The following is a 15,906-nucleotide window of genomic DNA, read 5'->3' as shown; positions in this document are numbered from 1 at the left end:
TGCATACCTTACATGTAGAAAATAAAAGAATCAATGTCATACTAACCTAACAGAATTACATAAACACTAAAAACTGCCAGTAAATATATTAATTCTCCAATGATTTTCAATAAATATTCTGCAGAAAAAGTTAAAGAAATACTACATTTTGTTATTATGTGTCTTTTTTTAAAAAAGACAATTTTTAGATCCCCCTATATCTCTGCAAAACAGTATAAAAGGGTTTTATCTTTCTCCCTATAATTACAATTGTATTATATATATGAATTCTAATAAAGCTGGGTTGTGAAAGAGAAATGTAATCTTATTGGGAGCTCAAAACCGGCAGTGCTGCTGAGGTGTCATTCATATGTCGGGCCACACGTTACTAAAACCGCATTCTTCTTTTCAATATACACAAAAAAAAAAACTGTGCATACTATCTCCTTCCACTTCAGAGAGAAATACATTTCAAAATCAATGGCAAATCCCAGTTCCGTCTTTTGTATAAAAAAAAAAAATACAACCATCGTAAAATTCAATTTTCCTGAATAAATGAATTTCCTGACCCCGTTTACCTTCACGCTGCGCAGATGCCGGCTCCCAAACCCGCGGTTGCGCTCACCCGGACCATGCGATTCTGGCGCCACCTCGTGGAGCACAACTCCTGTGCGTCGTCTACCCGCTCAACTCTCGCGGTACTCCGGCGCTTAGCAACCTCACAAGTTGCGTCTCTGCGCTGACCAATCGGCTGCCAATCAGCTGCGCGAGCAAGGCCAATCACAATCAAGGATTTCGGCACCAATTTAAACAGAGAGTAATCACTTCCTGTTTTGGTAGTTAACACACGAGTACACGATAGAGGAAAGAAATATAAGGAAATGACCATTTAAACATATACATAGACATAAAAGGCGGTTTAGGATTAAACTGAGAGCCTGTGTTGAAGGACACTACTTCCGGTTTATATTTACGTTGCCGTTAGCTGACGGTGACGCCAGTCCGGTAAGTTTTGAACGTTAGAATCGGTTACAAATCAGCATGCCGTCCCGGGTGGAGGACTACGAGGTGCTGCACACTATAGGCTCCGGTTCATATGGAAGGTGCCAGAAAATAAAGAGAAAAGCTGACAGAAAGGTGAGTAAAACACACTTCCCGCATACCTGTGGGTTAAACTCACCTGCTGTCCGTGAGTCCGCGAGGCAATATTGTCGCAGTCATGTTTTTTTTCCTCCCCCCACCTCAATAAACTTTATTTCAAACCGCTAACAAGTAGCTACCTGCCTGTAGCGTTACAGAAATTTTGAAAATGTAAGCTGTTAGCTTATAATGTGGACCTTAAAAATGAGCAGCGTTAGATTAAAAAGGTCAGTTATTAATGACTTAATATTTTATGTTAATTTTTATATTGATATTAGATATTTATGTTTTACTATTTTATTTTACTGACTTCATCTTTTTTTTTTTTTTTAAACGTTTGTTGTTCTTGGTAACTTAATTATTCCAATGAAGGAAATTCCTTTCTTTGGGTCAAGGGTTACTTTGAAAATACATCAGCTCTCAATGGGGAGATAAACATGTTGGATATTTACACTCATATAGACTGGGTAATGCATTAGCAATAAAATGATGCCAGATCCCTTGACAAAAGTGAAAATTATTAAATGATTTACCTTTGGAGGGCTTAATTTAAAGACCCTGAAACTCAAAGTAAAAAATAATGTGTAGATTTTGCCAAAATGTACCCAGTAGTTTGAATGGCAGGAGGAACCCAGGATTTCATCCCAATACCTAATGGCAGTCCCTTCATGGATATACCTCCACAGACCCTTACTCACCCAGCACCACACTGGTCATGCTGAATGATGTTACAGACAGCACAAGTTCTCCAAGGCTTCTCAGACAGTGAGCACAGGGCCCAGATCAATATCCCACAAGAGTATACTGGTGCTGAAATCCTTGATTGTGATTGGCCTTGCTATATAGTCACCCCCCCAGAGGCCCTTTTTAAGGTCTGTATTGTGTAAATTCTTGTATTTACCTAATACTCTTCCTGCTGTGCTGTAATCAGTTATTATTTACGTTTGTGTCTGACAGTAAAGCCTGTTTTTCTGGTTTTATAGCCATTGGCAACAGTGACGTGTTTAAATGCCGTCCCTATTTTAAGGAGCATTTCATAACTCAATTCATAACATAATACATTTGATTGTACATTAAGACATTGTATGCAGTTTATCCTTCTCTGCCTCCTGACATCTGACCCACATTAAACTCATGGACTGAACATACACACACCCACAATTAGGGATGGGTACCGGTGTCCGGTGCCATGATGGCACCGGTTCTGACATAAACGGTAGTAACCAGACCGAAAAGCAGCGCACATTTCGGTGCTTTATTTCGGTGCTTTTTTTCCTGAGCTGTGATACACTTCTAGCCAATCATTTTACGTTTCCCAGGATAGTAGGCGGGGCCAGGTACGTACGTTCAGTTAGAGCAGAGCTACAGATTAAAAATGCCCAAGGCGAAGCGGTCAAAAGTCTGGCTGTACTTCACAGCAAAATATGCAAACTCAGCAGCAACAAGTGCTTCAAGCTGATACTGTGATACTGTCAAAGGAGGTAACACCTCGAATCCGATGAAACACCTGGCGACGCATAGCGTTTTTTTTAAAAGCCGAGAAATGCGCCGTATTTGATAGCTTACTGCAAGACCTCACACTGTGCACGTTGGGTGGGTTGCCAGTTATCGGACCCGGAGCAACATCCCCCAAAAACACGAAGAGGAGAGTCCTGGCCCCTAGCCCTGCCAGTGTAGCAGAAATGATGAGGATGATGATGGCAGCAGCAGCCGTTCTTCTCTGCGTGAGTCGCTTAATTGGAGGTGAGCTTCCCTCCCTCCAAGACATCTACAGGAAGCGGTGCCTGAGGAAAGCGGGGAGGATCATCAAGGACTCCAGTCACCCCAGCCATAAACTGTTCAGACTGCTTCCATCAGGAAGGAGGTTCTGCAGCATCCGGTCCCGTACCAGCAGACTGAGAGACAGCTTTTTCCATCAGGCCATCAGACTGCTGAACACTTCATAGACACCTCAGCTTCACTACTGGAACTTTAACATTATGCACTCCACACTGTATATAAATGCCACTTGTTTTGCACATATTCAACTCTGTATATTTTATATATTTTATTATTATTATTATTATTATTATTATTTTATTTTATTTTTTTACTATTTAATTTGTAAAAATGTGTATACACACACACACACACACACACACGTAGGAAAATATTTAGTATACACATCCAGAAATGCATACACTATTATATATTGTACATATATTTATTAGTTTCAGGTTGGCCATTCTTGTATTTTGCTCGTTTGTGTTGTTGTGTTTGCACATCTCTGTTGCTTGTGGGGCTCGCACACAAGAATTTCACTCGCATGTGCTGTGCCAGTGTGCCTGCACATGTGATGTGACAATAAAAAGTGATTTGATAAAAAAAAAAAAAGTGATTTAATGTTGTTCGAGTGTAATTTACGTTGAGTAGGCTAACCACGTTATTACATTAATGCATGTAAGGTGAACTAGCAAACATCATCATAGCTACATGCGGCTGTCCTCTTGTTTGATGGCAGATACTCCCTTCACCCTGGACAAAAAGGCTAAAATGACCAAAGAAAAAGTGGGAAACAGCTGAACATGAGAGGTTTTTGGACAAAGTTTGTGTTTTTTTTCCATTGTTTAAGCACTGCTTCCAGCCAAGAGTGATACCATATATGCCCCATAGCTGCAGAAAAGGCTAACATTGCTATCTTTTTACAAAAAACAAACAAACAGCTGAACATGAGAGGTTTTTGGACAAAGTTTGTGTTCTCCATTCTTTAAGCACCGGCACAGTTTCAAAAGTACCGATTTGGCACCGGTATCGGATAAAACCTAAACGATACCCATCCCTACCCACAATGGACAACTGTACCCTCAAACACACAATAATAACATGGACTGAACCACCACTCACAACCACTAGCACTTTATATAGCCTCTCTAGAAACTATCTACACCCTCACTTATCTTAACTGCACTACTGTATAGCTCTGTGTAAATAATCATTCTGTACATTCGATAATCTTTAATCCTACAACTGTTTACAACTTGCATAGTTCCCATTTCTGTATAGCTGTATATCTCAGATTTCTGTAAAGTTATTTATTTCATATTCTGTATAGTTTTTCATATTTATATCCTGTTCATAGCCTGTACATAGCTTGTACTCACTACAGCCTGTACATACTTATAGTTATACAATATTCACAACATACTTCATACCGTGTACATTATAACATACCATAATAGACCCATTTCTGTAATATACTCACATCTATATTATTGCTAATATATATTGTAATATATCTATATCACTAAAGCACTTCTGGATGGATGCAAACTGCATTTCGTTGCCCTGTGCATGTGCAATGACAATAAAGTTGAATTCTATTCTATTCTTCTAGGGCAGGAGTTGGGAACTCAAGCCTCAAGGGCTGGTGTTCTGCAGGTTTTAGATATCACCCTGGATCAACACACCTGAATCAAATGATTAGTTCATTACCAGGCCTCTGGAGAACTTGGAGACATGTTGATGAGGTCATTTAGCCATTTGAATCAGCTGTGTTGGATCAAGGACACATCTAAAACCTGCAGGACACCAGCCCTTGAGGCCTAGCGTTCCCCCACCCGTGTTCTAGAATAAAGACAAGTTGCCCGAGTTAGCTTTACTTTTCCATAGCTTCCACTTGTCTTCTTACGACACTGGCCTTTATGGAAGGACATTCTCTGATCTCTGATTCAGATAACCACGGTTCTTTGACTTTTATCTCTGTAATTCTGGTTAATTCAAAGCTGGTTTGTATCGTAGATCCTGGTGTGGAAGGAGCTGGATTATGGCACCATGGCAGAGGGTGAGAAGCAGATGCTGGTGTCAGAGGTGAACCTGCTGAGGGAGCTCAAACACCCAAATATAGTGAGGTACTACGACCGCATCATAGACCGGACAAACACCACTCTGTACATTGTCATGGAGTACTGCGAAGGCGGCGACCTGTCCAGTCTCATCAGCCACTGCATCAAGGAGAGGTGGGGTTGAATGCTAAATGATACTGACGGTTGCATGCTGGTGAATCCTTTCCCTTCATCGGTGTATGCATGTGTTTTTTTTACCTTGACAGGCGCTATTTGGAGGAGCAGTTCATCCTGCGAGTCATGGCCCAGCTCACGTTGGCCCTGAAGGAGTGTCACAGGCGGAGTGACGGCAGGGCCACAGTCCTTCATCGGGACCTGAAACCAGCCAACATCTTCCTCGACATCAAGCAGAATGTCAAACTGGGCGACTTTGGCCTGGCGAGGATCCTGAACCATGACACCAGCTTTGCAAAGACGTTTGTCGGGACGCCGTACTACATGTCTCCAGTGAGTGGCTTCATGCTGCTGGAGTTTGAAGTGTTTAATCTGAGCTTACAACTTTCCTTGCCTGAACTTTTGATTTTATTCTTGTTTGTTAATCTTTGTTTTACTTCATGATTAAAAAAAAATGGGGACAAATATAATCTCTTTTTTTTTTTTTTTCTGTCAGGAACAAATAAACCGGATGTCATACAACGAGAAGTCTGATATTTGGTCTCTGGGATGTCTGCTCTACGAACTCTGTGCCTTATCGTAAGTTTTCCAGCTGTTCCACTTTAGCTGATTTCCCCACTGCAAACTGTTAGGCAGCAGATCTTGCAGTTTTTCCTGCATTTTTCTTTTTCCTCTCCAGGCCTCCTTTTACTGCTTACAACCAAAAAGAGCTGGCAGAAAAGATCAGAGAGGGCAAATTCAGAAGGATCCCGTACCGGTACTCTGAGGAGCTGAACACTCTGCTCGGCAAAATGCTCAACTTAAAGGTTGGAATTGAATTTATTTTTAAAATTTACATGATATGGTGCCTGAGCTATCTGATTATTTTAGATGGTATAAAAGATGGACCACGTGTCCACATCTGGAAGAGGGGAAGTCTGTGCAGAAATACTTCAAACCTTGCATTCTTTCTAACAGCCTGCAGGGGGCAACTGCTCTAGTTTTAGTGCCTTCCATGGCAAACTGGCCCTCAGTAACTACTTTCCCATGACTTTATGGACTCAAGTGCTAGTTTTAGGTCACTGAATAAAACGTGAAGTTAATTTTGTAAATTCTAGTTAAATGAGCACTCTAAGCACTTTTTACCACCACCCACATTCACCCATTCTCACACACATTCATACGGTGCCTTTAGGTGCTTTTTCTAACTTTCTCACGCTTGCTCACTCTTCGGTAGATCCTGAACTGGGCCAATTTGTTGTTCAGTATCTTGTCCAAGGACACTTGACATGTGGATTGGGATGTCATGGTGGCTACATCCATCTTTTATGCGGTCTAAGGTTTTGCACCGACGTGATGCTGGCGTCTGATCTGGAATGGGTTCGGGGCATTTCCACCCTTAAAGTGCCAACAGATATTACCCTAGCCTCTGCTAGCAGCATTACATAATAACTGGACCTCAAACTTGTGGAAATGGGAACTAGTTCTCAAAATGAAACCACTGGCAGTGGCAGCGACACTAGCACCACATTGGCAGGAACAAAAAAGGCTATTTATGTTTCATTTATGGGCCCCTTCTCTTGGCAGGACTATTTGAGACCTTCTGTAGAATCTATTCTCCAGAGCAGCCTGCTGAGCGAGGCGGTTGCTGAGGAGCAGAGGAAGGCACAGTCGCGACTCCAAAGGAGATCAGCTGATTCTGATGTTCCTCTCCACAAACCGGCAGAGACGGCGCACGCCTCGGCCACGGAGATCAGACTGAAGGAGCAGGCGCTGCGGGACCGAGAACAAGCACTGAAAGAACGTGAGGAGCAGCTGGAGAGTAAGACCTTTTTAAGCCCTGCTTTGAGCCGCACATACCTCAAGCATATGTCTGTCAGTGTTGCTGTAGTCTAGCCTAGATTTTGGGAGAAATTAGAAAAACTGTGTATTGTATTTTTAGTAGAGAAATATTTGATTTACATCAGTTTGAAGAGGCTACTTCTAACAGGAACATCCTCTTCTGCAAAGAGGACTCATCAGTATTATCTCATGTTTATGGACTTGTTTTCACATTGGCAGCAATAAGTAAAGTTGAGTAATACCATAGAAAGTACTAGGTACATCTTGCTAAGAGGGTGGAAGTGTAGTTGAAGAAACCTGTGTGGATGGAACAGGTTTGTTCATGTTGCTTGGGGTGTCGCAACCAAACGATGACCTACTTCTACACCTACAGCTCCTAGCTCTGTGTGTGTGTGTGTGTGTGTGTGTGTGTGTGTGTGTGTGTGTGTGTCCAGAAATATGTGGAAATAAGAGATTGTTAGTCACACACAGCTATGATAAAATAAAATGCCTCCTCTTTTCATTCTAAGATTTTACATGTGCAGACATAATGAAACCTTTTAAATATTACCTGATTTTTAAGACCCTCTGAGGGATGTCCTGGTGTTTAGACTTGAAAGAGGGTGTACTTTCTTGAAAAGTGAGGGATAAATTCCCAAACTGAAACTGTCCATTTTTGTCTTTTAATTACAGGAAGAGAGCAGGAGCTGTGTGTTCGTGAACGACTTGCAAATGAGAAGCTCGTGCGGTAAAAAAAACTTTTAAGATAGAAATGATTTAAGCAATTCATTTTTTTTCATTCTAACCATTCTTTGGCAGTCTTTCCAGCTGATTTTAATTTTTTTCCCTTTATTTTGAATCAACCGCTTCAGAGCGGAGAGTTTGCTGAAGAATTACAGCCGCCTACAGCACCACAGGGACACGACACCGATCTATGACAAAGACATAGGTATGGGAATCCAGCAAAGACTTCTGAACTTACTGAACCAAGACCAGAGCTGAGCAGTTTACTTTTAACGTGTGTTTTAACGCATGTGTCGACAATGTGAATGACTTTGGATCAAATGTATTTTATTTTTTTTTATACAACAATAAAGAAATTATTTTTAAAAAGTTGCAGTTCTAAAAGCTCACACGACACACCTCAGAATCACAGCTGTTGAGATTGTGATTTGTTAACAAGTTTACGTGACTGTTTTGGTCTAGATGCGGAGAACCTCTCTCCGGGTAAGAAGAAGGTCCACTTTGCTGGCGAGAGCAAAGAGAACCAGCGGCCCGATGCTCTGCAGAGCGCGCCGTCCCAGGAGCTGGTGCTGCTGAAGAGGCTGCAGGCAGCGGCCCAGCGGAGCCAAGCTCTGAGTGAAATGGAGAAGATGTGCCAGCTCAAGAGCAGGCAAATCCTCGGCCTGCGCTGATCGCACAGGTGTGACCATGAAAGCTTCTGAAGGCCTGGAGTCATAACAACTGGATGAAAATGTTCATGTGTAGCTGTGGAAGTGCAGTGAATGTGTGTGTGTGTGTGTGTGTGTGTGTTACTGTCTTATTTTTATGTAGCCTGATGAGTGAGTGTGTTATCTTGGGCAGCTAATGCGATTATCAATGTACTGTGTATAGTTTTTTGCTGTATTTATGGCTGTAGACCTTCTTTAGAGACATCTCTAGAAGAAGGGAGACTATGTGGAATGACATGATCCTGTGACGTCAATAAACAAAGTGATTATATTCATTACTACATTAAAGTAGGCATGATGTGATGATAAATACTTGTTCTATACCATTTGGGTTTTTTTGTTTTTTTTTGTTTTTTTTTATATAGCAGTTGAAATGATGTAATAATTTTAGTATCTGCCAAACAGATATGCTGTATTATAGAAGGAAAGAGGATGTGGTCTGAGAGGTCTTCTGGTGGCAGTGGAGCTGAATCCTTCAGTTAGAGAAGATGTTCTGCTGCCTGTACAGTAAGTGGTGTAGAGGGTCTAGATCACAGGTGTTGAACTCTAGGCCTCGAGGGCCGGTGTCCTGTAGGTGTTAGATATGTCCTTAATCCAACACAGCTGATTTAAGTGGCCAAATTACTTCCTTAACATGTCTCGAAGTTCCCCAGAGGCCTGGTAATGAATTAATCATTTGATTCAGGTGTGATGACCCAGGGTGAGAAACCTGCAGGACACCAGCTCTTGAGGCCTGGAGTTCCCCACCCCTGCTCTAATATGTGTATACTTGATATATCAACAAGCAAACATGACTGATAAATGAGGAATTCTTACTCCACTCAGTTTGTGGGGAAATGTGTGCTTCTCTTGTTTGTTGCCTAGAGACATTACAGCTGTCTATGTTACTTTAACAGGGATAAATCTGTTTGCCCGGCCACAAAAAAAGAATCTGCCCTGGGGTCTATCACAGGGCTGTTATGCAATATGCTATATTTCATATGTATACAGACTGTAGTGGGTCTAAGTTGGGCCAAAACTAGTTTCTCCTGTGGTTTTTCACACTAGCGTAGCAATAGATGTATATGAAAAAGAGAAGTTACAGGCTGGGCTGATCATTTTCATAGTAATGGAATTGTTTTTATATAACACTAGCTCCCACAAGGGGTCATCACTTTTCCATGAAAAGATATTAAAATGCAATTTGCAAACAAGCCTTTGCTTTGAGTAAGTAGCAGATTAGATGTAATTTATTGTTACATCTGTCTTTATTTCCATTGAAGCTGGTAGCTTACTGGCTTGATTACTGAGTTTTTTTGTGTTTGCTTGTTTGGTTGGTTTTTTCTTGGAGGGGGGGGGGCAACTTGTATTTAACTTAATGTAAAATTAAATCATTTTACAGCGTAAGTATACGGACATTTGGAAAATAAAATATAAAATAAAGGAAGCAATTATAGTGTGTAGTTGGAACATCAGTAAATTTATTTAGGGATTTTTCCGTGATTAAAAGCTGAGTAAAGACCACTGATTGTATAAAAAAGTGTTTTTACTGATAAGGGCTCAGTTTCTGTGATTCTTCGCAGTCACCTGGTTTCAGCTGAAACGCCAAGATTTACGAATCAGTTACGGACCTCATCGCGATATTACAATTGCCATTAGCGTGCGTAGCAACCACCGTTGTTTGGCTTCTTTGCGCCGCCTACTTGCAAGAGTTGCAGAACGTGACCAATTACGTTCCTCCCTGTAGCTCGTCGACCAACGGAAATCGTAGTAGGCGTGTCCCGCTATGTGCCGTGTTCCGTGTGGAAAGTTTACCGGCTCGGGTGCAAAGTTTCAGCCGTCTGCAAAGCGGAGCTCGTCGGCAAAACGAGCGAGGAAGGTGCTGGTATTTATACGGTTGCTGAATCATTTTTTAATCGCCAATTGATTCGGTGTGTGTTTGTCCTCAGATATAGCCGAGTGTTGCTGCCGTCGCCGAATAAGAGTGTTTTACGCGGATGATATTACCAGCGATCGTATTGTCTCAGGGAGCCAAGCTAGCTTAACGTAGCCCGGAGTTAAACGGGAAAGCCAACCAGCGGATGTCGTGGGGATTTCTTGGGCTTTCTCAAACCTGCTGATTTCTTCAACGCTAACTTAAACTTGAATCGACTGTGAGGAAGGAAAAATGGCTTGCGAACCCAATCGTGCCCGGCTGCTGTGCATGCTATCATTGACTTTTGGGTTTTTCATCGTGGAAGTGGTGGTCAGTCGGATGACCTCGTCCCTGTCAATGCTGTCGGACTCCTTCCATATGCTGTCGGATGTCATCGCACTCGTCGTGGCTCTAGTGGCGGTTCGGTTCGCGGAAAAAACCCAGGCGACCAACAAGAACACCTTCGGCTGGATCCGAGCGGAGGTGATGGGGGCTCTGGTCAATGCCGTCTTTCTCACGGCGCTGTGCTTCACCATCGTCCTGGAGGCGGTCGAGCGTTTCACCGAGCCCCACGAGATCGAGTCTCCAGTGGTGGTGGCCGGGGTCGGTGCCGCGGGGCTTCTGGTTAACCTGCTGGGGCTCTGCTTGTTCCACGGCCACGCGGGCGGAGGCCACGGACACTCTCACGGAGGGCACTCTCATGGGAGTAAGAATAAGCGGGGCAAAACGAGCAAGAACTCGAAGGCTGGAAACGGGTCTTCGGGAGAGGAGACCAACAACTTGGTGGGAAATCACAACAGCCCAGGCGATGGGAGACCAAGAAATGGTGAGCAATGAGTTGTTGGTGCTTTAGTTTTGAAATGGACAGTCCACCCTCACTATCTCACCATTAATCTGGATACATGTGCCAGTCTTTATCTTCACTGTTAGCACTCCAGATTGTGTAACAGTGCATCAGCCTGCCCTGAGAACTGCCCAAGTGACTAATCCGTATTGGGGGGTTTTCTTGACATATGTGTTTGGCGTCTCATATTTGTTTGGTTATTCTATCCTTGGAAACATGGTCTCCGTGTTGGTGACATTCCTGGGTAAAGCCTCAGGTTTCACTCTGGCTTCTAAATAATGATAACGAGAAGTTTCTGACTGACACAGCTGAGTCAAACTGAACTCGATTTTAAGTTTTTACCTGAATTTCCACACTGACTGTAGCTTGGGCCGGTATTTAAAACTTATAGTGGGATCCTTGTAAAGTCTCCTGACCCCCTGAAGAGCTTAGTGCAGGGCTGCCCAATCCCAGTCCTCAAGAGCTACTATCCTGCAGCTTTTAGATGCATCCCTACTCCAACACAGCTGAATCAAATGGTTTGATTACCTCTTCAGCATGCCATCATGTTTGGCAAAGGCCTGATAACAAGCCATTCATTTGATTCGGGTGTGTGGGAACAAGGATGCATCTAAAAGCTGCAGGACGGTAGCTCTCGAGGACCGGGATTGGGCACCCCTGGCTTAGTGAGTTACCTTATCTGCTAAATAATTAGTAACTAAAGCTTAAAAATAAATGCAGTGAAGTAGGTGCCCCCCCTTTACACTCACCTGGCTGTCAGCTATCAGCAAGGAATCAGAAGCAAAACAAACTCATCTGCATACAGGCAGCTTTTATTTTAGCTTCTTCTTAATTTAATTGTGCTTCTACAAGGTATTGAGTGGAAGAAAAACCGGTCAAAGGCCAAAGTGGGGCAGCAGCTGGACAATCAGCTTGTCCACCATACATTTTTGTTACATTAAATGCTTCTTACCAGACAAGTTGATTGTACTGATAACCTCATGTTGGTGTCTGCATGTCAGTTAAAAAGTTTCACAGCAGCACTGGAGAGCTTCCGTGGCCCTTTCTGCTGGTCAGTCTAACTGAAGGGTTAAACATACAGAAACTCATTTATTCTTCCCCCCGCACTGTTAGACCCTGCCAGTTTCAATAAATGGGGGTTATATCCCCCGCCCCTCCATGCACTGATTGCTGTTACTGGGCCATACATCAGTGTAGCTGTGGAGTCGACAGCCCCAGACACACCATTAGCCACTGATGAATAGACCAGCTTGGTCCCTGGGATGGAAGCGAGCCATCGTTGCTCAGGTGCCGTTGCCCCAGCTTAGAGTGTGTTGCCTGCCATTACTAACTGAATTTGCCTAATGTGAATTACTGAGCAGCATTTTGCTGCGTTTAGGTTTTTTTCTTTGGTCATCTGGCATGTTGTTTTCCTGAGTGTGGCCTTGGGCAGTTATATAGCACAGATTCAGTCACAAGATGAAGTCTTCAGCAGTGAAATCTGCAACATTGTATGTAGTTTCACATGAACTTTTCCCCTTTCGCTCTTAATAATGGCATTGTATTTAACAGCTGGCTGCCATTTGATGGCATCCAGAGTTTTTACCAGGAGAAAAACAAAACCGAGTAGGGTTCACTGGGAGTTTTTGACGGTGTTGGAAAGTGGGGTTTAATTTTATTCAAAACTGAATACATGTTTTCTTATCACATGACCAAAAACAACAGGACAATGCACAGAATTCTGTTGTCAGGTGACATGATTCTCCCCCCCCCCATCTTAACTATATGATTAACAATCGTTCAGTGTGCATAGTCCCCATGCTCAGAATGGGCCCGTGGGGTGGGGTGGGGGGTACAGTCAGTCTAGACAAAGGGACTGTGTTACCTTAGTCCTTGCAATTTCTTACAATTTGATAACCTAAACTGTGTTATTATGGTTTAGTATATTAAATACTAACAAACCTGTTAGCCCCAGATAAAATCTTCTTTCAGGGTGTGTGGGAAACACATGCTTCTTTATGTAGGATAAACCCTGGTCTATATAATTTGTGTGAAACCTGTGTGTCAAAGTCCATTTGATTATTTAACTGTTCCAAACTAATCTCTGTTTTCCCTTTTTAATCTTTAGAAATCAGCTGTAAAGGCAGCACAGAGGTGCAGATGAATGGAAACACCCACTATGAGGAGATGGATCCCGACCACGACTCGTCGTCGCAGCTCAACATGCGCGGGGTCTTCCTGCATGTGCTGGGCGACGCCCTGGGCTCCGTCATCGTAGTGGTCAACGCTGTAATATTCACCTTTGTGTGGCAGCCCTGCATCAAAGGTGAGAAGTGCGTGAATCCGTGCGTCAACAGCCACTCCGCTGACCATTACCATGACAACAACACCGTTGTCGATCTGCACGTGGGTCCAACTGTGCCGACCATGAAGTTCGCCGGCCCCTGCTGGGTTCTTTACCTTGATCCCACGCTGTGCATCATCATGGTGAGCATCCTGCTGTACACTACCTACCCTCTCCTCAAAGAGTCGGCCCTCATCCTGCTGCAGACCGTGCCCAAGCAGATCAACATGCACCGGCTCAACGAGCGTCTGCTGAGCCTGGACGGCGTCCTGGCCATCCACGAGCTGCACATCTGGCAGCTGGCCGGAAGCCGCATCATCGCCACGGCGCACATCAAATGCCACGACCCCACATCTTACATGGAGGTGGCCAAACGCATCAAGGACTTCTTCCACAACGAGGGCATCCACGCCACCACCATCCAGCCCGAGTTTGTCACGTTCAGCTCAGAGTCTCGAGACTCCCTGTGCGAGCTCTCCTGTCGGACTCAGTGCGCTCCCAAGCTATGCTGCGGCGCTGCGGACAAACAGAACACTGGCTCTGACAAGAAGGCTGCAGTCGCTTCAAACCTGGAGGTGATCAGTGAGACTTCAGAGGCGGCGGGGGTCGTAGTTCAGGTGTGCCCTGGGTCTGAGGCTGAGGTCAGGATTGCCAGAGAAGTGGAGTCATCTCTGTGAGATGAAGGGTGTGGAGAAGAGCAGAGGAGAAGCAAGAAAACCTCCACTTTGAGCAAAAACATCATCATCATTTGCAGGAAGCTGTACTATTTGTGGCTTAATCATTTCCCCCGATAGGTCCTTTTATTTTCGATTATTGCCCATCTACACGCCTGAACCCCTTTCACTCCCTCCCATGTTCATACATTGAGCATTAGTTCAACCCCCCCAAGCCTCTCCTCCGCCACTCAGTCCCTCCCTTGTTGTCTGTGGCTCTGGCAGTATGGGGGTATGGTTGCGATGCATGTTGGGTTGCACTGACCTCATCTCGCTAGGACTGGATCAAGGCCTGCATGAGCGTCATTAGCACCGTGTTGTGATGTCTCATCTCGTCTCATGGTGTTTCTGTGCCAAAGCTTCTCAGTGGACCGAAGGGATCAGAGGGACATTCCCTCCTCCAAATGGACACACAGCACACACATCACTAGGTTATTTATTTAGCCTATGGACCTGCTGGAAAAGAGTCTACCTTCCTGTTTTTTTGTGTAGGCTTCAAGCAGACCTATTTTCTTTACCCTCTGGCCTCCAGATGGAATAGTATTGTATTGCATAATAATTTATGTACCTAAGTTATTAGAAATGATCTATTCTCTGTAGATGCTGTTTGTAATGTTTAGTTTGGATGATAAACATTTATTTTTTCTCTCTTCTTGAAATCTTTTGACAGACCATCTATGCTGAATTCAGTTTTTTTTCCAGGTGTGATGTTTTTATAATGATTTTGTTTCTCAGACGTTTTCGTCTGGCCTTGACTCGGATTTAATTGCAGTCGTTAGCTGGATACAAAAGCCGTACCAACACCTCTCTCACCTTGCCTTTTAATTAAAGAAAACTGTTGCAATATGGCACTAAGCATAGTCGACTCGGTGTAACAGGACTTCTCGCAGTGGCACAGTCACCTAATTAATTAAATAAACGTTTATTCTTAAATTTCGATGCCTCGCAAGCCAGAGAGTTGCAAAGAAACGAGCACTGTTCGCCATTTAGTGAAACCTCCGTCTGAATTTGTACCGGAAAGCTTTCTGTTGGCCTGTTGGGTTTTAAAAACCCTCATGAATGTGTTCGGCACCTTGTCACAATCCATGCTGAGGGAGGTTTTTTTTTTTTTTTTTTTTAATTTTAAATATCTATATATCCAGGACCTTCTGTGTTGTCTGCATGACCAAACTGAGACCTGGTGTTCGACTTTTTAACAGCTCCACTAAGAGCTCTAGTTGCTGCTTACCAGCGTCTGCTGGTATCCTACTATATTACTCATGACAGTGTGTGGGGGAATGACTCATCATATAGCTCTGTGTGTCCTCTGCTGTGGACAGCTGAGCCGAGCTGGTTGTTTGCTGAACTGAAGTCCATACTGTGGCCTTTGAATTTGTTTCGACTTTTCCCCTCATCAGCACAGATACCGTGTGAAGTTGACCTGTTGATGAGTTTTGGATTTCCACTCTTTGATTTATTTTGCATTATAGAAATGTGTTCTGGGATATGTATTTTTTTTCCATTTGTAATGTTTGGTCACTTTTACTCTTTTATGACTTGAGCTCTATGTGCAAATCGAAAACAAGTGTGTGTGCGTGCGTGTGGTGGTTTTTTTTTTTTTTTTTTTTTTTTAATTTTAGTTATGATGAATCAGCTGATGTGTTTTTGAACTGTATGGTGGCATGCAAAAGTTTGTCCACTGCTGGTCAACATGACTTCCTGTGACTAGTTAATAAACAATTACCTTATTTCCAAAAGGCAAATAATGGTTAATGGACTTATTTTTAA

At 43.3% G+C, this 15,906-nt stretch overlaps 2 protein-coding genes across 3 annotated transcripts; both read left to right on the top strand.

Annotated features, from left to right (window-relative positions):
- Window positions 1-750: 750 nt before the first annotated feature.
- nek2 (NIMA-related kinase 2) lies at window positions 751-8,691 on the top strand. 2 transcript variants are annotated; one of them, XM_085432087.1, is made up of 9 exons: window positions 751-1,116; window positions 4,897-5,114; window positions 5,207-5,447; window positions 5,611-5,693; window positions 5,794-5,920; window positions 6,681-6,915; window positions 7,608-7,662; window positions 7,787-7,863; window positions 8,121-8,691. In XM_085432087.1, the coding sequence occupies exons 1-9, from the start codon at window positions 1,021-1,023 to the stop codon at window positions 8,327-8,329; spliced, it is 1,341 nt and encodes a 446-aa protein (XP_085288213.1). In that variant the 5' UTR covers window positions 751-1,020; the 3' UTR covers window positions 8,330-8,691. The 2 variants fall into 2 exon arrangements, with proteins under 2 accessions (XP_085288213.1, XP_085288212.1); XM_085432086.1 differs by lacking the exon at window positions 751-1,116 and adding an exon at window positions 1,807-1,991.
- A 1,385-nt stretch (window positions 8,692-10,076) lies between these two features.
- slc30a1a (solute carrier family 30 member 1a) lies at window positions 10,077-14,787 on the top strand. Its single transcript, XM_085432085.1, has 2 exons — window positions 10,077-11,085; window positions 13,211-14,787. The coding sequence occupies exons 1-2, from the start codon at window positions 10,512-10,514 to the stop codon at window positions 14,101-14,103; spliced, it is 1,467 nt and encodes a 488-aa protein (XP_085288211.1). The 5' UTR covers window positions 10,077-10,511; the 3' UTR covers window positions 14,104-14,787.
- The last annotated feature ends 1,119 nt before the right edge of the window (window positions 14,788-15,906 follow it).

Source organism: Copadichromis virginalis, linkage group LG15 (genome assembly GCF_057382275.1).
Source record: "Copadichromis virginalis isolate Kocher_CV1m ecotype Utaka linkage group LG15, C_Virginalis_male_GT1.1, whole genome shotgun sequence".
In the NCBI taxonomy this organism is placed as follows: domain Eukaryota; kingdom Metazoa; phylum Chordata; class Actinopteri; order Cichliformes; family Cichlidae; genus Copadichromis; species Copadichromis virginalis.
The sequence above is the reverse complement of the archived record's forward strand: the minus strand, read 5'-3'. Positions and strand labels throughout refer to the sequence as shown.